The sequence below is a fragment of the Mauremys reevesii genome, linkage group 4 (genome assembly GCF_016161935.1).
Source record: "Mauremys reevesii isolate NIE-2019 linkage group 4, ASM1616193v1, whole genome shotgun sequence".
In the NCBI taxonomy this organism is placed as follows: Eukaryota; Metazoa; Chordata; order Testudines; family Geoemydidae; genus Mauremys; species Mauremys reevesii.
Window position 1 is genome coordinate 63,909,350 of NC_052626.1, and position 23,497 is coordinate 63,932,846.

Genomic DNA, 23,497 nt, shown 5'->3' on the forward strand with positions numbered 1-23,497 from the left:
ACATGGCAAGCTCTCTGAGCTAAAGGAACAAAACTGAGTGACAATTTCCCTGGAGCTCCTCCTGGGGCACCATGCCTTTGCAGTGCCCCCTACTCAGAGATGTGGCTTAAAATCCTCAATTGAAGCCCTAAGTGACACATTTGACCCCTAGTTATAGCCCTGAAACCATACTGGGGTCAATAGGCTTGTTTGGGGGGGATATGGCCCACTGATAATAGGATGATTCCTAGCTTGTCTTCGGCAGCACATATACTAAAATTGGAATGATACAGAGAAGATTAGCATGGCCCCTGTGCAAGGATGACATGCAAATTTGTGAAGCATTCCACATTTGGGGGGTGGGGATAGCTCAGTGGTTTGAGGGTTGGCCTGCTAAACCCAGGGTTGTGAGTTCAATCCTTGAGGGGGCCTTTTAGGGATTGCAGCAGGGGGAATCTGTCAGGGACAGTACTTGGTCCTGCTAGTGAAGGCAGGAGACTGGACTCAATGACCTTTCAAGGTCCCTTCCAGTTCTAAGAGATACATATATCTCCATATTATGGATCAAGGCAAATGACAGGGGATCAATGCAAGCAGAGATGCCATGAGTGAGTCGTGGCCTGCAGAGTGGCCCTTATGAGGAAGTCCTATAGACTCCAACAGAGATGAAATCAATAGGCAGTTAATAGGGGTTAATAGGAATTTCTCTAATGTTTTTTTTCCAACCTTCATACAGAATCTTATTGCAGGGAGATTATTTTTATTACATTTTACAGGATAGGTGAAAAACCATGTACAAAGCTTCACATTTTCTATTACATTCTGTAGGACTTTCCTTTCAGGGGAGGCACATTTCTAAAGCAGGGAGCCAAAACATCACTTACGTTGGCTGGGTCTGTTGAGGCATCCTTCCCCTTGAGGTCCCAAAGCTGAAGCAATGTTGTCATAGCAACAGCCATACAAAGAACCTCGACACTCATCAGACGGGTTCTGCTGGGACAAAGCTTGGCTTGCCTTAGAGAAAGGAATTCAAAGCCAAAAGTTACTGCTGCAGCACCAGGTATGGTATGGTATGGAATGTCAGCCATTATTCACTTAGGCTAGGTTAAAATGGGCAACTCTGAAATGTGAAACTCTCTGTATCTCCTAAGCCATCCAGCCCCTATTTGCATTTTGGCATGCCCCGCTAACCTGTTCTGGACCACCTTGTTAGCCCAAACTGACTCTACACAGTCCTGGAACCTAGCATCTCCCACTGCAAAGACCTATCAACTGACATCAGAAAAAAAACAATCACATCCAAGGTAGCCTCAGAATGGCAGGAACCATACATCAAACACAGGCACAACAATCAAATACTTCCCTCTCCACATGCAGTGCTGCCGATTTCTGGTTGCCTTGAGAGAGGGAGTTTGGTTCAGCATCCTACAATAAGGAATATTGAGTCTTCCCCAAACGAGGGTGCTCAACTCATCAACCTGGCAGCACAAGCTGCAGCTGCCACTTCACCACCCGGACCCATGTCATGAAGGAATTCCACTGGGGCTCACTGAGCAGCAGCAGATAGGAATGTTGGCTTAGTGGGCATCTTCCCTCTATCAATTCCCCAGAGTTATTGTCAGGAGACATAAAGGAAGAGCAGAACAGGAGCCAAAAACATCAGTCTCCAGGGCCAGAGCCAAACCCTGAAAACAATGGGCTATTTCAGCCAGATCTCAATATTATTAGCAAAAGGTTCTAGAGAGTTCTGGCACTTACTTACCGTTGGGGAGGCTGCAGTGGGCCTGTTTCTGCTCACATAATCATCACTGTAATACTGTGTGCAACCCACATTGTTGGGGCCCTGCGCAGCTGATATTCCATCAGGGCAGCATCCATACCTGCAGGGAAAAGATAAAGGGTTTTAGCAAAATCTTTCTTATTTGGAACCCTGACCCAACAAATGCAGTCTGTAAACATCAACCCAGTCATAGAGGGTGGTTCCACCAGCCCAAACCCCACTGTTTCATCCAACCTGCTCTGATGGCATGTGCTGAAAGGGCAGCCTTGCCCAAAGGGGCCAGAAGCCGGAGTGTGACCATCTGAGCAGCAGCCATGAGGGCTCTGGCTGCAGTCCCGAGGGCCAGTCCCTGTGGCAATATCCTGATGGGAGCTGAACTGCCGGGATCCTGAAGAGCTTGAGTGGGATTCCCAACGAAGAGGCAAGAAGTTGGAGTTATGATCTTCACTGGGCTGGAACTGGTGGTGTGTGGCGCTACCTTGGACTGTTCTTTCATTGCTATAAACTGAAAAGAAAAATCCTTAATGCATGCAGCCCATTTCAGGTGGGCATCAAAATCCAGTATTTGTTTCCTCTGCATCTGTTCAAAGCACATTGATAGATGGAAGGAGTCCTCTACCAGTCCGACTCTGAGGCCAGACTTGTTAACATACAGTCACAGGAAACTTCCTGACTGAAGCTTTGGTTCCCATTCACGATGAATTCTGGTTCCTTAAGATTACTGTGCTACCAGATGACCTATTACCCTTAAGAAATGGTCTCTAACAATATTCTTCCTGTCCTCACACTAGTCCAGGTGACACTGTTAGCTACATCAGATGGACAGTTTTGCCCCTCAAATATTCCTATTATAAAGTGACTGAGGGCAAGTGTCTAGCAGGTTTCTCAATACACAGGGACTGGCCTTTGAAGGAATGATGACCTTAGTGAAGAATGAATATGGCATCAGTCACCTCAGATCACTTGCTGGCTACTCCCTTTCTTCTACCAATCCACCCAGCTGATTAACACACCTGAGATGCCCCCCACCTGTTTCACTTCCTCCTCCAAATGGGGGTTCCCTGTTCTCTCAGATTCTCTGGGTGTCTTTAGTTCCCATATATCTTTTGTATCAGCTGTAGTAGTTCAAAATTAGGCACTGGAGCTGCTAATGCAAGATTCTGGGACAGACTTGAAACCTAAAGATGCCTGCAGCACAAAACTGAGTGGAAACAGGGGAACTCTTCTAGAGATGAGATGGGGAGAAAGTCTGCAGGTGGCAAAGAAAGGTTTGGGACTGGCCTGCTGGCAAGGGACCATAGTAAACTTATTATTCTCCTGGCGACCTCTTAGACATGACTGCCAAGGAGGCACTCCATTTACCCTATGCCTAATGCTGCCCATATCAAAGTCTAGGATTTATGCATACATATATATGTTCCTTTGTGAATCTGTATCTAGATACAACTCAATATAGATATAAAAGGATCAATAAATTGTTACCCTAGGATTCCTGGCAGCTCATGGAAACCACATAAAGGAAGGAAATAAAGAAAACAGTGAAGAGGACATCATAAAAGAAAACATAAGACCTCCAAACCTGTTGTGCCACTGTCTGGGTAGTAGCGGGTCAGCAAGTACTCTCGGCTGATGTCATACCCTGTGGTATCCTGCATACTGGGAACCTCTGCAAGGAGATGGAAAAATGACAGAATATAGGCAGTGGGTTGGACTAGTGAATACCGGTGTCTGTATTCACCTGTGCCATGGGATTGGACAGGAGAAGAAATATTCAGATTAGGATAAAGTGTCCCCAAAATTATTCCAACTCCTGGGGGGACCCAGTGTGGGAGGAGCTTGGCATTGTTCTCTGTCAACCTGCATAATCCACTGCCACATTCCTATAAGGCAAGAAGGGGGAGAGAAAGCCCCTAGACAACCAGATGACATGTTGAAAATGTCACATTGTGGATCTGCCATGACACAGCTGTGGACAGCAGCATCTCTGCAGCCTTTAGCTTTCAGGCCAGGAGGGGCAATATCCTAACTCTGGACAACAGAATCCATCTCTCACAGTGTGCCAAAAATTAATTGCCCAGCAGGGGCTAGTGAGATAGTAAGACAGATTAACAAAGATGCCTATGGTTAGCACTGCTAAGCAATGGTGAAACACTGTCTGCTCTGTCATGTGAGACTTCAGGTAACTAATTCTGGGGCCTATTTTTAGGTTGCTGTTGCTTGAAGCCAAGACGTGGTTCATTTATCAATCAGGAGTGGGTCCTATGGCTTTGGGAGTGGAACCATAGCATTAATGTGGTCAGTAGGAGACCTCAAAGCTCCTGAAGCCAATGAGAAATTTTGTTTGCTCAGAGCATCCATGCTGAGGGACAGCTTGGACTGGATGGAACATCAAAGCAGTACCCCTAGTTCTGTGGTGATACACCCAGTAGGACAGGTTTTGGTACATTTGGTTTGATTCCCCTATATGGCTGGAGGGAGAAGTATGGAGAGCTAGCGTTTGTAACAACACCCTGGTCAGCGTGTTGTGTGCCCCCATCTATACCTGATCCACAGAAGATGAGACTGTTACAGCCCCAGGCTACAGATCCATGCCCAAGCTGCAGAGACTCACACTTTTAGTTCTGGTGGTCCCTAATGCAATCCTCAGTGTCAGCCAAGACAGAGGCCATCAGACAGGTAAGGGAAATACAGGAATTAAAAGCATCAGTCTCAAAAGGGGAAGGCACTGGTGTTGCTCACATGCCTTATGAACATGTTTCAGATAGCATAGGTAGCAGGAAACCCATTCCAGACACTGCGGGAAGATGGAGCAAACTAGCTGCTCTATGAAAGCTGCACGAATGGGCAGGCAAGAGGCAGAGGCCTCGAAACAATCAGCCCTGCTGGCATGGGATACTGGGAATTTTTATTCAAAAGCAGGAACATCCTAGGAAAATCCAGAAGTCTAGTAATGTCACTTACGCTGTGGCAGATAGCAGGGCTGAGTGTTGCAGCTTCCCAGCACGGCTGGGGTCTGTGGCTGGCTGGCCTTGCATGTCTCAGGGGGGTAGAATTTGGAATCGCCATCAGCACAGATGACCTGGCGTTTTCGGATTCCTGAATCGCAGCTCTTCGAACACTTGGGCAGAAAGATGAGGAGAGAGAGCAGGAAGACAGAACACAGTAACCCCATGAGCCTGGCATGCTGACCAGGAACATGGTTAGCAGCTGGCAAAAAATGCCAAAGCATAGCCCATGGCAGCCTGCTGAATGACGGTGTGACCAACACGGAAGTGTTGAACATGCCTAGGAGCAATTTGACTGTTACTGGGGTCCAACAGCCATGCTAGGCACAGTCCTAAAGTCCCCCTTCCCTGTGGCCAGGTACCAAATTACAATGGGGCTGACAATGGAGAAACCAGATTTGATGGTTGTGGTAGCATAGCTGACTGGCATTGGCACCTTTACTAGGAAGTAAGGTGGGGGTGGCAGGGAGAGATTGGCAGCAGCCAGGAATGAAGGCAAGTTAGTCAGGGAATGGGGAGCAAGTATCTGTGTAAAACCATCTGCCCCAGCAAGAAACTTCTCGCCTTTAATCCGATACAGGACATCATTTTCAAAATTAGGCACCCAAACCAAGCGCCCGTTCCCTCATTTTGTTGGAATCCTACGCATCAGACAGAACCAGATTAAGGTGTAAGGGCTCACCTAGCCTTGTTAAGACCCCATCTACATGGTGCCAGGAACTGTCCTTAGCATCTTTTAAGCCAGTCCAGGCTAACTCAGCTGGCACAGATGGGGCAAAATTGAGTTTGGGAAATTGCCTACTAGCTTTGGTGTTGATCCTGATCACAAGTCAGGCTAAACACAGTTTGGCCCTCTATCTAAATTTTAGGCAGACGACCCTCTATTTAAACTGGGTTACCCTGAACATACTTCAATTCACCAAACATGATGTCCAGCCCAATAGAGATGTAGCCTACCTCATACTCCGTCTGTCACATTCAAATGGGTAGCTGTGATGTTGATAGTGGCATCACAGAAATGGGAATAACGAAGCAACAGGAGTGGATTGTTTCAGTGTATCAGCTGCATGCTGCCACAGTCACTGAAATGTTAATCCCCCCCGGCTTGTTTTTGGAGCAGCAGGGGCGTCTCTAGAAATTAGGCTGCCCCAGGCAGCGCGGTGCGCTGCGCCGCCCTTCCTCGGTCCCGCGGCGGGTCCCCTCTTCCCGCGGCTCCGGTTGAGCTCCCGCGGCAGGTCCACCGGAGCCCCGGGACGAGCGGACCTGCCGCAGGCATGACTGCGGGAGCTCCACCGGAGCCGCGGGAACAGCGAACCTCCCGCGGGCACGGCTGCGGACGGGTCCGGCGGCTCCGCTTGACCTGCCGCAGTCATGCCTGCGGGAGGTCCAGCCGAGCCGCGGGACGAGCCCCCCTCCGCAGTCATGCCTGCGGCAGGTCCGGGTGTCCGCGGCTCCGGTGGACCTCCCGCAGGCATGACTGCGGCAGGTCCACCGGCCCAGCCTGCCGCCCCCTAGATTTGGCCGCCCTAGGCAACAGCTTGGTTTGCTGGTGCCTAGAGCCGCCCCTGTGGAGCAGGCACAAGCTGTGACAGTGAGCCATGGAGCTGATAACAAAGGAGTATGTGCTTCTGGCCTCAACAACCAACATGTGGACCGATTCAATTACAGCGCAATATGTGAGAAACACTGCATGAGCACAAGTTAATTGATGAAGTGAGCACTATGAGGAAACGACACTCACCAGGCCCCAGGCTCCAATGTGCCAACCAATTTTCTGGATGCAATTCTTGCTGCAGGGCTGGCTGAGGAGTGGTTTAGGCTCTGTCAGGCAGGCAAAGTCTTGAGTCTGAGAGCCCAACTCAGTTCTGCAGGTGACAGTCCGGGTCTGAATGCCCTCTCCACAGCTAGCTGAGCACTGCAAGAAGGACCCTGATCGTTATAGGGAATGCAGCCAGGTACCTCTAAGTTTCCTGGCTCTGCTCCCCAATTTCAAAACAGACATCAGCTTTGAAAACGTACAGTATGAACACCCACCGGAGAAGCAGCCTAACGCGTATGTTACTGAGATGCCATCGTTCTTAGGCTGTATAGGAGGCAGAGTTGCCTGACGGACAGGGCACTGACCTGGGACTTGGGCTCTATTCCTGACTCTATGACTAGCTTGCTAGATGACTTGGGCAAGTCACTTCACCTCTCAGTTTCTCCATTGTTGAGGATACTGACGACCTTTGTAAAGTGCTTTGAGATCTACTGATGCAAAGTGATACACACAAGCTACAGGTTATGATGTTAGTGGCTCCTGCCAGAAATCAGCACAAGGTAAGGATTTCAGAGCAGGGAAGAGGACATAGGTTCTTGCATTCTCCAGATCCCGGGCCCAAAGACCTTGTCCCACTCAAGTGATCCACAGTCTGGCTCCTAATCTGTTTCTCCTGATGACAGAGGGAGAAGAGGAACTCTGTTTTTTCACAGGGTGGGACTGTGTTGTGACCACTATGCTAGAAATTAAATTTTATAGATTTTTTAGTGTTTTTCAATGCCACGTTCCTCTTTTAATTTCACTGTCATGATTCCTAGTATCCAAACCATTCCGGAATCTGTAGCAGTCACCATATTCATATATTTTTTTCCTGCATCTTTCAGGACAAATGTAGAGTCCTGAATCTGTTTCAGGAATTGTAACGCCATGATGTTATGCCACATTGTCACATTAGATTGTTCAACATCTTCATTAATGATCTGGACGATGGGATAGATTGCACCATCAGCAAGTTTGTGGATGACACTAAACTGGTGGAAGAAGTAGATATGCTGGAGGGTAGGGATAGGGTCCAGAGCGGCCTAGACAAATTGGTGGATTGGGCCAAAAGAAATCTGATGAGGTTCAACAAGGACAAATGCAGAGTCCTGCACTTAGGATAGAAGAATCTCATGCACTGCTACAGGCTGGGGATCGACTGGCTAAGCGGCAGTTCTGCAGAAAAGGACCTGGGGATTATAGTGGACGAGAAGCTGGATATGAATCAACAGGGTGTCCTTGTTGCCAAGAAGGCTAACAGCATATTAGGCTGCATTATAGTAGAAGCATTGCCAGCAGATCGAGGGAAGTGATATTCCCCTCTATTTAGCACTGGTGAGGCCATATCTGAGTATTGCATCCAGTTTTGCCTCCCATCCCTCACTACAGAAAGGATGTGGACAAATTGGAAAGAGTCCAGCAGAGGGCAATGAAAATGATTGTGGGGCTGGGGCACATGACTTATGAGGAAAGGCAGGAGAACTGGTCTTATTTAGTCTGCAGAAGAGAAGAGTGAGGGAGAATTTGATAGCAGCCTTCAACTACCTGAAGGGGGAGTTCCAAAGAGATGGAACGAGGCTGTTCTCAGTGGTGGCAGATGACAGAACAAGGAGTAATGGTTTCAAGTTGCAGTGGGGGAGGTCTAGGTTGGATATTAGGAAAAACTATTTCACTAGGAGGGTGGTGAAGCACTGGAATGGGTTACCTAGGGAGGTGGTTGAATCTCCATCCTTATAGGTTTTTAAGGCCCGGCTTGACAAAGCCCTGGCTAGGATGATTTAGTTGGGAATTGGTCCTGCTTTGAGTAGGAGATTGGACTAGATGACCTCCTGAGGTCTCTTCCAACCCTAATCTTTTATGATTCTATGGTGCTGTACCTTTTCAGGCAGTGCAATGTCTCAACACAGCAATACAAATGTTGCCAGGCTGTACTGCTGGACTGAATGTAAGTTCTGGAGAATAAATTTCAGCCCAGCACTGAAGATCGACTAGACAGGACTTAATAGGTGTCCTCCATCTCTCACCTTTCTATGTTTCGAGGATTTCAAATGTCCTCCTCATTGGCTGGCCTGCATGTAAGTGGTTCAAAGAGTGCCCCCTTGTGGAGACACAAATATACCCAGGCACCAACAATCCAACTCGCAATATCATGTATGGGCTGAACTCTGCCCAGACATACAGCTTAGTGCAATGCCTTTGTAGATCAAGGACCAAGGCAGATTTGGTCCTCCGTCTACACAGAGTATGTTCTACAAGTCCCTTTCTCTGCCCAATCTGCACAGGATCTAAGTCTGTTGCAGCCCTAGATGGAGAACCTGTCTCTTTAGCTCAAGCTGTAGCATTTCACACTTCTAGCTCTGAAGGTCCCTGGTTCAGTCCCTGGTGTGTTAGCTCAGAGGGTGGTTGTCAGATACGTACATTGCATTCAATGTGTGAACTCACCTCCGACCAGGGCCCTGTGCTCCACGTCGCACACTGTCGCATGTTGCAGGGCTGCGTGCTGCGAGGTTGCTCCGCAAAGGCCATGCACTTGGCATCATCCACCACCCCAGGGGAGCCTTGTCCATTGTGTGACATGCAGTAAACTGAGCGGGTTTGGGTACCTCCCCCGCAGGAGGCTGAGCAGGCTCCCCACTCCCCGGTTTTCCAGCTGTAGGTAACAGAAAGCCGTCACAGAACCAATGAACACAGAGGGCTAGCAAGGAGGTCTCTGTACTTAGGGCTTGCTGTATCACAGCTGGTGCCCAAAGGGCCAAGGTTAACCCTGAAATCCCCAGTTCAACTAGTTAGGGAAAAATCTCTTTTTGTGTTGTGACATCAGCAACAGAAAGAAAGGAAGACACAAAGGGCCATCACAGCGTGACAGGACATCACAGGGTCATATTTTAGTCTTCCACTCAAGAAAATTGGTGAAGGTGGCAATTTGAGAGAGTGCATAATACCTGCATGTCCAGGAGGCAGCCGTGAAAGTAACAGATGCCTACACAAGCTGACCATATATTAAGTGAGTTTCACCATAACAGTCTGTGAGGAGCTGATCACCATTACATTACCAGAGGCAGAAACTCAAATGTAGCTGGAGTAACGTTACAGGTGAGTTTAAACAGGAACAATTGCTGCATAGCATAGGAGGGCGATGGGGCAGCGCTGTGGAACCAATCTGTGAGTGCAACCCACTTGGCTTTCTGACTGCGTGGGGACCCCTCAGGCCTGGTCTACTGTCAACATTTAGAGTGACCTAGTTATGTCACTCAGGGGTGTGAAAAATTCATACTGAGTGGCATAGTTAAGCTGACCTAATCCCCAGTGTACATGAGGCTAGGTCGCTGGAAGAATTCTTCCATTGACCTCGGGGAGGTGGATTACCTACATCAATGGAAAAACCATGTCCATCGATGTAGGAAGTGGCTACAGCTGTGCCTCTGTAGTGCCCATAGCATAGCCATGCCCTTAGAGCACCACTTTTATTTATTTCTAAAAGGAAGAGGGACAAAAGGCATCTCTCTATCACACTAGGGCCCTATCCATGAAAACATCACATACAGGACTGCACAACAGAAGACTAGCAATGCAATCAGCCCGACCACTTAAACTCCAGCCACAAGCTACAGCATAGAGACAAACCAAAACCCCATTCTGTCTCAAAGCCAATTCTTAAAGTGTGGGTGGTGACCCCTTGCTGGCGGTCAGTGGACAGCTTCCTTGTCACATGGTGCTGGCTTAGGTTCTTCTTTCCAACTGCTGACTTGCATTAAAAAAGGCTAAACATTCATTAGACAAACCCTTTGTCATGTAAGCAGCTGCAGTAATTGTCACCAAGTTGGGAGAAGAGGGCTCCCCAAGATAATCCCACTGTTGAGATGAGGTCCACATTATGAAAGTTTGAAAACCCTTGTCCTGGCCCTTTCTACCCATGCTCCAACCCTGGGAACAGAGATGAGCCTTGCAGCATGCCTTGAAGGGCGCCCCATAGACAACTGGTGCCTCCCCATACTGGGAGGCATGATCTAAAGGGGAGGGCACGTGTCCCACTGAACAACCACCCCTCCGTGCCCAGCCCTGGGCCACCGTGCTCTCCCCGCTGCACATTACCTGCAGGAAGGGGACACTCTGTCCTCCCGCTGTGCCTGGCCCCCCTGCATGTCCTGTTGCTCTCCCTGGCAAGAGGGAGCCTGGGCAGGGAGCAGAAGGGAGTCACTTCTAAAGCCGCCCCTTCCTGGTTGCTGCCCTGCAGCCCGCCAGCTGCCTGAGAGAGCCTGGCTAGGGAGGTGGCTTCTGCTCCCTGCCCAGGCTCAGCCACCGGGGACCGCAGCTGAGAGAGTTGGAAACGTGCTGGGAGGGGGGGCTCCAGCTCACTCATCCCCGATCCTTGGCACTCAAGCCCAGGCAGGGAGTGGAAGCAACCTCCCCAGCCAGGCTCTCTCAGGCAGCAACCAGCCCACCATGCTGCAGAGCAGTGTCCCAGAATCCCGAAGAGTTTGGTCCCTTCCACTCCCCAGCATCTGGGGAAATCTCCCATGACGTCACTCAGCCCCTCCTTCACCCCACCTCTTCCCGCCCCATTCCACCCTCTCCCCTGCCTCTTCCTGCCCCCCGCTCCTCCTCCTCCCCCGCAGCGCCTCCTGCACACTGCCAAACAGTTGATCGCGGCAGGAGAGAGGTGCTGGGGGGATGGGGAGGAGCTGATTGGTGAGGCCCGCCAGGGGCCTCCCTGGGGGAGGAGGGGCTTGCCGGTGGGTCCTCAGCACCCACTATTTTTTTCCCATGGATGCTACAGCCCCAGAGCACCCACAACATTGGTGCCTATGATTTTGGACCCCAGTGGAGCCCATAGTCAGAGGCAGGGCCGCCCAGAGGATTCAGGGGGCCTGGGGTCTTTGGCAGCGGGGGGCCCCCCACCGCTGAATTGCCACCAAAGACCCGGCACTTCAGTGGCGGGTCCTGGAGTGGAAGGACCCTCCGCTGCGGGTCTTCGGGGCACTTCGGTGGTGGGTCCTGGAGCAGAAGTACCCCCCGCCGCCAAATTGCCACCGAAGACCCGGAGCGGAAGAAGCTCCGGGGGTCCGGGGCCCACGAGAGTTTTCCAGGGCCCCTGGAGCGAGTGAAGGACCCCGCTCCAGAGGCCCCGAAAACTCTTGTGGGGGCCCCTGCGGGGCCTGGGGCAAATTACCCCACTTGCCCTCCCCTCTGGGCGGCGCTGGTCAGAGGTAGGGGGTGCTCATGGAGAACTTCCTGCTGTCAGCTACCTTCCAGTTAATCAAGTGAGCTCCAGCTAAAACAGCTCCACTGATTAGTCAAGAGGGCAGATATAATTTTTGCCATCTCCTTCTACTTGTCCCCCCAGCCTGTCATCATCACCTTCATCTTAACCAGACCGAGTCCTCAGCCCATCCTCCTCATTAACGCCACTAAGGGTCCCATATATTTACTGAGCAAGAGAAGCGACTCAATAGAATCCTGTACAGGAATGCCTTCCAGGTCAATGAGCAATTTCCCAATATAACTCTGGGTTCTCTCAGCCAGGAAGGAACAGAGACGCTCAATTCCTACCTATGACTGAAGGTAGGGCGATCAGATGTCCTGATTTTATAGGAACAGTCCTTGATTTTTGGGTCTCTTTTATATAGGCTCCTATTACCCTCACCTCCCCACCCCCGTCCTGATTTTTTACACTTGTTGTTTGGTCACCCTAACTGTAGGCCAGTCATAAACAACTCACAGTCAACTGCAATTAAGGCAGTTGATAGCTCTAATAGTATTAGTGTGGAAACCTGATCATTCATTGTCCATCAAGTTGTGTTTCTGTACCGTACACAAGTCTGCAACCAAATTGACAAGGGCCAAGGAGATCTGGGGCACCTAGATACTATAAGAGCATCTTGTTGCAATCTTTTCAGTTATCTTACCCAAAAGAGGGAAGGTTAAAATGGTTAAATAATTGTTCATATAGTTCATATAGAAGCAATGGTTTCTTTTGCAAAGGGCATATGCAAGTGTCCTTCAAAGCAGATGGCAACTTGTGCTCTTCAAAGGAGGCAATGACAATTTCACCAACAATGGACCTAGTTCTTCCCAAATGACCTTTAGTAAACAGGAGGGACATGGAGCTAAGTCACAGACTGTGGTTAAAAATTCACCCAACAACTCCAGTACCTCAGTGAGTGCCACATGATGAAATCTGAGCAAAGATGACCTGGTGTTTGTTCCCCACAAGATATAATTCTGTGCTGCCACAAATGCAAATAACTCAGTCTAAATCTGCAAAATAACTAGAAATTCACTCACAACAAGAATCAGCAGCCAGGCACAGACTGCCCAGATTAATCAAGCTGCCAACCATGCAAAACAAATTCACTGATAAAGATTTTGCAGATGCTATAGTGGAGTTAAAAAACCAATTCTTCATTTTCCCATAAAGCCGCAGTATAATAATGCTTAATAGGCAACAGGTTTAAAATAAACAAAAGAAACACACATACAACGCACAGTCAACCTGTGGAACTCCTTGCCAGAGGGTGTTGTGAAAGCCAAGACTATAACAGGGTTCAGAAAAGAACTAGGTAAGTTCATGGAGGAAAGGTCCATCAAGGGCTATTAGCCAGGATGGGCAGGGAGAGTGTCCCTAGCCTTTGTTTGCCAGAAGCTGGGAATAGGTGACAGGGGATGGATCACTTGATGATTACCTGTTCTGTTCATTCCCTCTGGGGCACCTGGCATTGGCCACTGTCGGAAGACAGGATACTGGGCTAGGTGGACTTTTGGTCTGACCCAGCATGGCCACTCTTGTGTTAAAAGGTCTTTATGATAATTGGCCAAATTCAACCAGAGGCTTTTGCAACTGGTACTCAAGGCATCTTCTGCCTCACTTCTTTCATCATAGGCCATCTGTAAACCGAGGTGACCTGTGAGATTGAAGCCATGAAAAAAAGATGCCTAAGGACCACCCTATTGACAGTAGAGGGCAACATGGTGGTAAGTCCCACTCAGCCATTAGTAGAGTGTTCTGCTGGGAGGACAATTTTTCTCTTTTTTGCTTCCAGTGTCATGGTGGAGAGCCATATCATCGCAGTAAACACTGCATCCAGGCACTTTTGTGCCTGAACTGGAGCGCATGCTGTTGGGAGAAGAGCTTCGGAGGAAACTTGAAGTTGCAACAAAAGGAAGTTTGGCATTCTGACTAGTTATTAAATAATCTGATTCACTGCAGTCCTACCCCATTTCTGTTTCTTTCTATGAGTTTATCATCTTGACAAATTGAGCAAAATCTTCAAAAGCAGCCGCCTTGCCCAAGGGAAATGGCAATGCTTATTTCAGGGTCAGAAACAGAAAGATACAAAGAAGTGTCCCCTCCAACAGTCACATCAGAAGAGCAAATAATCAGTAGGACTCACCAGTGTCTGAGCAAAGCTTCCCCTTTTCTAGTACCCAGGACCCTCCACCATCATTTGTGGGGGTGAGAATCAAAAGCAAAGCACCATCCTAGACCATCACCAAGGATGAAAACACCCAGTGGGGTTCACCAAGCAACTAGATTTTCTAGGTGGGAAGTGGGCAGAGAATAGCTGAAGCTCTGCTTTCTATAATCTCTATCTCCTTCTTGTTACCTCTTCATTTGAGAGCTCCAGGCTCCGGTGTGGCTCCACACTCCCGGCAGATAGATGTAAGATATCCTTTATACACAGAACAAAGGTTTTAAAAGGACTTTAAACAATATTTAGAATTCTAGAGCTACAGCTTATTGTGTAGGCAGAAATGCTCCCAGGTCTCCAGGTGCCCTCAAAACACAGGGGCTCCAACAGGCCTCACACTAATTCCACTGGATATGCAAAGAGGTGACACCAGGGTGTCCCAGGGTGATAAAATGGTACATGCTGCAGATACCCAAGTTGGAGACATGTGGCAACCAACTGTAAGTGCAATGGAAGGGGGAGCTTGACAGCCCAATAGGAGGAAGGATTGCAGGGCTCAGACCTCTCAGAAAGGGCCAGGACCTGGGGAATGCAGCAAGTTAACTCCCCTCGCTCTTATATTTGCAGCTCTAAGTGAAGGGAAGAATGAACACTAAGTGAATCCTTCTCCTTCTCCCACTTTGGCTAGGATAATATCTCCAGCAACTCTACCTAGGCAAAGTGAGAGCCCCAGGTTTTGGACACAGACTCAGGCCACGTAGATCCATTCCTTATGGGCACAGAAATCCATTCCCACATCTTGGATAAAACATTTAAAAAATGCCTAAGACTACTTCTCCACTACAGCCGGATTGACTCTCTGAGATCGATCCACGGAGATCAATTTAGCGGGTCAAGCGAAGACCCGCCAAATCAACAGCAGATCGCTCTCCAGTCAACCCCTGTACTCTACCCGCAATGAGAAGAGTAAGGTAAGTTGACAGGAGAGTTTCTCCCATCGACCCCCCCGCGGTACAGACCTAAGTTATTCATGTAGTTGGAGTTGCGTAGCGTAGGTCGACTTACCGCAGTAGTGTAGACATAGCCTAAGTAACTTAGCAGCCTATATCCCACTTTCTAAAGTGACTAAGGCACTAAAACCCATTGACCACTGTTCTGCCAGTCACAGCTCAGGTATCACCTACCCCTGGGTGCTCTAGAGACATCTGTTTCCACTGACATGTGAAGTGTATGTTTTTTTCCATCAGCTCCAGACTGGGCCGGCAGTGGGGGAAGCTGAAAGCAATCAGCATTCTTTTTCCTGGTTCTCAAGATACTTCACAGAGAGGTTGAAGAATCCAGAGAGGTGGAAAGAGAAAGTCTCACCGTTTTCTCTGAGGACAGGCTTGAAGACCACATGTCCGGTTATTGGCTGGCTTTGGTTTGTCCCTGCACATATAGTCTGGATAGGCTTCATTGTCTATGGTGCAGAACACCAGGCGTGATTGGTAACCTAAAGGAGAAGAGGAAAAGAATATTCTGGTCAAAGTGGCCCGTCCATAAAAGGGATTTAAATGCAATGGTTTGGGGAATGGCACATTTCTGAGGTAGTCTGGAGCCCTCACAGCATCTGCAGGCTGCCGAGAGAACTGGGCCAGGTGCAACTCCAGGAGTCTCTATACAATCTGTTCCCCCATAAATTGTCCAGTGGTTAGGGCAGTAGCCTAGGACCTGAGAGACCTGGGTTCAATTCCCTGCTTCTCCATAGACTCTCTGGATCTCAGCTCCCCAACTGTAAAATGTGGTGTTGGGAGGATAAACACACGAACAATTGTGAGGTGCTCAAATACTCTGGTGAAAGATGCTGTAGAAGTACCTATCCTAGATAGCGGCTGGGCCCACTGGAAGGGTAAGAGAGACCCGGAAGGAATTTTCCTTTAGCTCAGGTGGTTGTGCCCTGTGTTTTGGAAGTTGAAGAACCAAGATTCTAATCCTGGCTCCTGAGTGGTGTTCCCGGCCAGACATAATTTATCTAGTAATTGTGTCCATTGTCTGCAACACATGGACTTGTTACAATAGCAGAGCTGTGGGTCAGCCCAATGAGGCTGGGTTTAAGCCAGGATGAAAGTGGATCAGCCCCTAGGGAAAGGGGCAACTCTGCATCCCTATTCCAGGATTATAACAGCAGGGGAGGTGATGTCACCTTCTACAGAGGCATCCTTGAACTCATATTATGGGCAAGAGCGGTAAGTCACTGCAGCAGCCATTAGCAAAGAAGGTGAGAAAGGGCAGGCAGGAGCTCAGCATACTGTGAAACTGGTTTTCACTGAGAATCCATGAGTGTGTTAACGTGTACATGGCGTGACTACAGGGGAGCTCTGGCAGCCTCTCTGCTGGATGGATGCTCCATATGGAGGCACTAGAGGTGTCAGGCTGAGTCACACGGGGGTGGGGCAGCAAGGAGCAAAGGACGTGTTTTGGGTGGCTCGAGGGGGCAGAACTGTGTGTAAAGGGCTGAAGCTAAACCAAAGAAAACTTAGGCTGCCTGCCAGGAAGAAATCCTTGACAGAGAGATCTATTGGTCTGGAAAACTGTCCCCAAGGGAAGCAGTAGGAGCACCATCACTCAGGACATAGAAAACTAGACTGGACAAAGCATTGAAAACAGAATGTAGAGAACAATCCTGCAGTGACCCCCAGCCTGGCCTCCGATTCACAGACCCTTCATAGCCTACTGCAGCTGCCAATGCTCCTTAATCTCTCTGTGGGACAGCCCTGGGGAAGGGGCCGCTGACAGCTTTTCAGATGGCAGTATGTAGCGTCTTCCCTTTTGGATACTGGCTGTGCATTGGGTACTGTCTGCCGCTGGTGAGGGTGCCCCCAACCCTCTCACCTCCGCCGCACTCAGAGCTGCAATCACTCCAAGAGCCATAGCTCCAGCTGTAGCCTGAGCTGTACCCTTGCACGGGCAGGTAGTATTCATACTGCACCCCCTGGTTTGGCTCCTGGCTGATGAGCTGCAAAGGAAAGAGAATGAAGTAAGAGCCAGAAAACAAAACAGTATTTTCTCTCTCTCCTGGCCATGCTTCCCGTCCTTACCTCAGGATCCATGCAAGGTAAACTCCCCCTTCTGCTCCCTGCACCCCTCTGTTCATTGGCCATTTATTTTCTGTGCTTTGTTTCCTCCCTAATACATCTTAGACTCTAAGACTTAGAGCACTCTTTCCAGTGAAGAAAGAGCATGCATCTTCCTCAGAGCTGGTTGATTGTGCTGATCCTCTAATAGGCAGCAGGTGGTATCCTGGGCTGGCCTTATGCACAAGCATAATGAATAGCTACTTGGGTGCCCCCATCCTATACCAGATCTTTAATTCATGAGCTTCCCCTATTATCTTCTTTAGCTTCTTGACCAGAAAGAAGAGACAGCTAGTCACTAGCAGGTCTCCTCCTGCTGCCTCTCTGGCAACAGGACCAGAGCAGACAGTGGTGTGAACATGGCTTGATAGTCCCCCTTCTTACAGGAGAAGTCCCCACAGATCATAAGGCTGGTCCTGGTGATATCCCTGCTCACTGGGCTCAGTACAGGTGTATCACCTCCCCTGTCATCTTCTGACATTATCCTGTAGAAACCAAGCACATCATCTCTGCAAAATGTGACGTGCAGCCCAAGACCTACAAACAGAGCAGGACGATATTAAGAGAGGATAAACACAGCTGCTTACCTCAATGACTAAGGGCTCAGTGGTGGGACCCCTGGAGTGAAGCAGCTCAGGGGCCAGGTCCCCTTCAGAGCCTCTATCGTAGTGCACAACTGTGCTAGCGATATGCAGGTCTCGGCTGAAGTCAATCGTCCAGTGCCCATTCAGATAATATTCCCCCTGCACATTCTTGATGGCTGGACAAAGCCACAGGGCACAAGAGAGGAGGTGGGGGATGAATGGTTTGGAAGATCCACTATTCACATGATACGCTGACACCACTTCAACCAGATGCCATATAACATGGCTTTACGCTCTGCTCTAGATCTCACAGGACATCAGCAACTCACAAAGCCCTCAGTTCAGCCACTTGAAACCCAGATTCCTCACACAAGCACCCACAACCTTCCTAAAAGCTGAGAGTAACTGCTGGGCTAACGTACCAGTGTCCATTAGACAGTGGCAATGGGCGCATCAAACATGGTAACTCACGGGAAATGAATGCCCTCTTGTGTTCAGTACCTTCTGCATTGGAGAGAAACAGCTGTGTTTCCCTTCGGTGTTTGTTTTCAATAAATGCCAAGTCAAATCAAGTCCCTGTAGGAAATCATTATCTTGTGACAACATTCTAGCCCCACTGATGCTCCCTACTGTCTTGCTGAGGCTCTCTGCTTTTCTGCATGGTGAGCCTTTTTCACTGCATGGTCCAACTCTTTGCCACAGATTCCATTCCAGCCCTTGCCGTACTCTCCCTTCCTCACCTGATTATTGCATGTTCTGTTTGGTAGGCAAAGGTATTTGTGTTGCAATGTGGCACAGAACATTTTGACACTGTAATGAAAACCCTGCCATGTTTGTACTGTACAAGAGCATGTCAGGAGTCCATCCACAGAGCATGGGGAAGATAGGGCCTAATGTACAAGGAACTGGCCAGCCCAGAAGAGGCCTGTGTGCTGGGAGCCCATCCCTAAAGCAGAGGTGGCAGAAGTTTGGATTTGACTTTACCAAGCTTTGTGGCAAACAGACAAACCCCGACCCAAACTTTGCCATGTTTGTCAGACTCTTAGAAGTTCCAGGCAGAAGGTTTAAATAGGGCTTGGTCTTTTTATTTTCACGTATGTAGAGTCACAGTAGTGGTGCTGGGCCAAGTCCGAGTCCCAGGTCTGAGCACCCCTAGTTCTCTAATGGTGTTCAATATCCAAACCTGGATTTAGAATTGAACTTTGTGCCCAGCTCCTCCCTTTGCAGGGGGCAGGCCCAAGCTTCAGCCCCACATGCCCCTGAACTCCGGTGTGTTTGAAAGTCAGAATAGAATTTTTTGGCTTGAGCCCATTTCTATGGTGTCGTAATACATTCATTACAATGTCTGTCTTACCCAGGAAGTTCCTGCTGGGCATAACTTCCTTAATGCGGAGGCTTGTGGCTCCCATGGGAATGATGAAGATTTGATTGTAACCTGAAGAAAATGAAGGAAGTTGGTCAAGGTACTGACAGACAGTGATGGAGGATGTGAGAGGCTCGCCCATGTGCATGGGAGCTGTGCCCAACTGCACTAGTGGCTGCATGGATGAGTTAGGAGATAGCTGGATTGAGTTCTTTCCAGTTGTTGCAGCTTCATTGATTTTAGGATGGCTGCACCCAGATTTGTTTCAGCCATGGGTTAGTCCACCCACTTCATGGCTAAAATACATCTGAGAGCAGCGTTAGCAGAGCATTACACCCTGAAAACAATATGGTCAGGGGCCTGTTTGGGCTTCCATTATAAACCCTAATTTTCAGTGTTTCCTATCTCATATATTTCAAAATGCATCAGATTGCAACTCCGCTGACAAAGATTCATCCCAGTGCAATCATTAGGCTGAAGAAGTAGTTCAGAGCCAGACAAATGTGGGAGAGCCAGGTTCCAAGTCCTGGTCTCAGTCTCCCACTCCTTTGGGAGGTTCTGCAGACCTTGGGTAACCAGCTCCATTGCAAAGAGCACTTCCAGCAGGCATGCTCTGAGGGATAGTTTAATGGAGCGTCTCTTGTCTAGAAGAGTTGTGGCATCTACAAGAGACTAAGAGAAGGGGAGTGGGAGAACCTTAGGGCTGCAGTGGGAAATAGGAGGGGACCCCCACATAGAGGTGATCACTATGTTTTCTAGCTCTAGCCTGCTGTATGGGTGGGTTGGGTGAGTGCACTGGTCTAATGGCTCCAGTAAACAGAGAGAGCAGGTAACTCCACCAGCTCCATGCGAAGGGTCAAATTGAGGCTAGGCTTACTCTGTCCTTCTCCTCTGTTCACCCTTCTAGAAAATCCAGACTACTGTACCTTTGGGGAGGCTGAGCACATCAAAAGTGCCCTTCACTTCATAACAGGCCCTGCCATCCCCTCCACACTGCAGGCACTTATCTTCCTTCTTGGCAGAATTGAGCATGTTGTCACAGCCGACAGCCTGTCAGAAAACATTGGCATTAATGTGCTGAAACCAAAACCAGAGCATGGGGTGGGATGGAGAAAGAAAAGGCCAGGGCCTAGACTGATCACTAGGAGGAGGATAAACTAGATAGCTCCGGGGTGCAGTAGAAAGGGTGGGTGACTGGGCTGGTGGTTAACTCTCCCCAAGAGTCCGCAGAAATGTATGTGCATGCTCCCCACTCTTCCTTCAGTTCCCTAGAAACCAAATGCATTTGCTGTGTTGTTGGGTAACAAGGGCATTGTTTGGGAAGGGCTGGATAGGACAAAGGGAAATGCCAAGAAGACTGACATACACCCACTCTCTCTCACAGAAAAGGGATGAGGTGGTAGGATGACTTACTTGGCAGACCCCCTCGACACAAACATCCCGTTTGCCTGGCTCACAGGGCGTCCCATCAGTAACTGCTTCCTTGTGCCTGTAGTAGAAGTTCTCTCCCTTGGGAATACAGTTTAACTCGCATTTATTGGGAGCTGGAAGGGAAGAAAATAGCAGGTGTCATGTGACATGGTTAATCCCTTACAAACACACCATGAGCCTGAACCTGAAATGTGGGATTAGGCCCTGAGGAGTGGATTGCTATTAACATTAATGACTGGTTCCTGCAGAATACATTCCCATGTAGTACGAGGCTTTTCAGAGAGACAGAACAAATGTTAAGACAGAAGAACACCAGTAACATATCAACAAAGAATGAAATTCTTCAAGTAAGCTTAAAAAAACCCAATAACTCAGAGCTGGCTGGGTGAATATGGAAGACAGTAGAGTCCAGTGGGTAGAGCAGAGAGCTAGGACTTCTGATTTCTATTCTTGCCACTAGACTTGGTTCTCTGAGTGTCCTTGAGCAAACCACATGTAGCAAGATTTTTGGCAGCGAACATGAAGAGCTTTGATTTTGGGGGATCCAATCTGAGATACCTTTTGCCTGATTATCAAAGGTGTTGAACAGCTGCTGGAGCTATAGATTTCTGTGCCTCGAAGGCAGCCCTTGCCAGAGATCTTACGCAATTGTTCTGGAAGATGATCCATTCCAACAGACACCTATAGCTGTTCCAGAAGAGGACCCCTCCGGACAGACACCTATGCATTTAGGACTCCTTCCAGACAGAGACCCCCTACTTTCAGGCAAAGCCAAATACCCCCAAATCAAACAAGTTTAAAACCTTGTATTCATTACCTCCATAATAAGGCAGCCACTTGTATCTCTTTTCTTGGAATTCTGTCCCATCAAACTCAGCACACTGCTCTGCTCGGAAGTCTCTGGAGTCCTCAGGGCAGCTCTGTGGGGGAAGAGAGAACCCAGTTGCACAACGTTCTCACAGGAAGGAGGGAAGTAAAGGAAAAGATCTCACTGGGGTGTGTTCCTCACAGTTTCCCCACAGACTGGCAATGACAAAATCACTCCTGAATGCAGCTCTGACACATGACAGCGCATTATGCTGTCTCCAGGTCAGGCCAGCTTCATACTTCTCTTAAAGCAGGTGAGTAGGGAACTGCTTCTTCCCAGAGAGAAGGTCTTTGGATGGCTACCAAGCTATAACCATGAACATCAACAGTATGAGTGCTCCTTGATTTCTTTCCATGGCATTGTCCATAATAAACCAGACCCGTCTCATAGTCAAAGGATTCAGACCCAGAGCCCTAAACCTTTTCCTCATATTGTCTTCCTGTTTTCTCTGCTCCCCACAGTCTCTCAGATGCAACCTTGATGCTCTGTATGTGTTGGGAATCTCTGAATAGGCTCTGGATAATAGAAGGAATTCTCAGTGTAGTGAGCAGATACTGGGGTTTTCAGAAAACTGAGGGTGAGATAATTGTAACTATACTAATATCTACATGCTGCAATCACCAAACAGAGTTGGTATGTGCCCAGAATCTATTGCACAAGGGCACACATTCTAGCCTGGGGCCTAGTCACCTATGACCGTCCCCAAGCAAACAGTGTTCCCCGGCAATACTGGCTCTGGTGCTCCTGGGAGGAGAAGAATCCCATTGGCACTGAGTGGGCTCAGCACATGGCTTCTGAAGAAAATTAAGCTCCTCCAGGAGAGGAAGCAGCAGGAAGGAGAGAATATACTGAGCACTGTACCTGAATATTGCACAAGTGATAGTTTCGAGTTGGTCCAATACAGTTAGACCCACCATCTGTCCTGAAAGACAGAGAAACAACGTGAAGTAGTTCTGAAGAGATTGTAAATATCATCCCCATTGCTATTTATTAATAATCTCCCAGGTAACACAGTGAATTTATGAGCACTTCGCACACAGCTTGCAGCACTAAGACACGTTCCCTGTCCCAAAGAGCTAACAACTTAAGATAGCCTATTTCTTTCCTACAGTACTGAATCTGGCATCTTTCAGCACATTCTCTTGCTGTAATCTTGTTATAGATACAGGTACTATATACACTATGTATTGTCACAGGGTGGTTTTTAAATTTTCTGGGGGCAACATTTTTTCCCCACCAATTAGTGCAGGCAGTTTCTTTTATTCTTTGTCAGGCTTTTTATTAACACAAAGCTTGATGTCTCTAACAGCACCTGTGTGATACAGCATGTCTACCTGGGGGTGAGTAGGAAGAGTGGGTGGGGTGGCAATGGATATGAAGTCAGTGTGTGCGCACACTTCAAACTACCCTGCCATTCACATTCCTGCTGTTATGGGACTCACTAGCTGGAAGAACAGAATGGCCAAAGGGAAGGGAGGTAACCATCTTCCCTGATTCTATAGCTGACTCTTCAAAATGAGAGGGATACAGCTCAATGCCGAACAAGTTCATATCCAGGGAGAAATTGGATTTGAAAAAGCCATCTGTTGTACCCAGAGGTGGATTAGGGATTTGTGGGGTCCTGGGCCTGAGCAAGTGGGGGCCTCTCTCCACCCCTCAACCCTGCAGTTCCCCAACCCCGCCTCCCCCAGCCCTCCTGCTAAGGAAATGGGGTTGGGGTGGAGGTGCTTGCCCTGCCCTGACCCCCCACACCTGGCACTCCTGCCGGGGAGCAGGGTCCGGTCATGGGGGCATCCCCAGCTCCCCAGCAGGAGCTCCAGGTGGGCAGAGCAGGGCAAGTCCCCACATCCCGACCCCACTTCCCGGCGGGAGTGCTGGGCAGGCAAAGCGGGGCAAGCCCCTGTGCCCACCTGGAAGGCAGGTGAAGCAGGTCGGGATGTGGGGGTGCCCATTTTTCTGGCAGGCCCCCAAATTGGCCGGGGTCTCTGGACACAGACCATTGGCCCAGTGGCTAATTTGCCACTGGTTGTACCCCTCCTGCTACTCTCTCGGTCCATCATCTCAGCACTTGTGACACAGCAAGGCGGGTCTCCAGGAATGTGAGTCAGCAGAGAGCGAGACAGGCCAGATCATGAAGCAAAGGGAAGAGGCATGCTTGGAGATTTTG

The 23,497-nt window shown here is 49.0% G+C and overlaps 1 protein-coding gene and 1 non-coding gene across 5 annotated transcripts in view; one reads left to right on the top strand and one right to left on the bottom strand.

Moving 5' to 3' along the window:
- PAPLN (papilin, proteoglycan like sulfated glycoprotein) overlaps positions 1-23,497 on the bottom strand; it is a 64,234-nt gene that overhangs the window by 16,648 nt on the left and 24,089 nt on the right. For 3 of the 4 annotated variants that reach the window (XM_039536631.1, XM_039536629.1, XM_039536632.1), the window contains exons 4-19: positions 22,192-22,252; positions 21,280-21,382; positions 20,445-20,575; positions 19,958-20,081; positions 19,023-19,103; positions 17,672-17,844; positions 16,843-16,966; positions 15,337-15,463; positions 14,167-14,232; positions 9,005-9,212; positions 6,506-6,679; positions 4,721-4,877; positions 3,339-3,425; positions 1,994-2,264; positions 1,742-1,859; positions 864-993 (exon numbers count right to left, since the gene is read on the bottom strand). In XM_039536631.1, coding sequence (XP_039392565.1) covers positions 864-993; positions 1,742-1,859; positions 1,994-2,264; positions 3,339-3,425; positions 4,721-4,877; positions 6,506-6,679; positions 9,005-9,212; positions 14,167-14,232; positions 15,337-15,463; positions 16,843-16,966; positions 17,672-17,844; positions 19,023-19,103; positions 19,958-20,081; positions 20,445-20,575; positions 21,280-21,382; positions 22,192-22,252 — 2,135 coding nt within the window. The remainder of the gene's footprint in view (positions 1-863; positions 994-1,741; positions 1,860-1,993; positions 2,265-3,338; positions 3,426-4,720; positions 4,878-6,505; positions 6,680-9,004; positions 9,213-14,166; positions 14,233-15,336; positions 15,464-16,842; positions 16,967-17,671; positions 17,845-19,022; positions 19,104-19,957; positions 20,082-20,444; positions 20,576-21,279; positions 21,383-22,191; positions 22,253-23,497) is intronic. The other variant, XM_039536630.1, reaches the window with a different exon arrangement.
- Positions 232-335, top strand: LOC120405464. Its single transcript, XR_005598579.1, has one exon. It is a non-coding gene; the product is annotated as a U6 spliceosomal RNA (small nuclear RNA).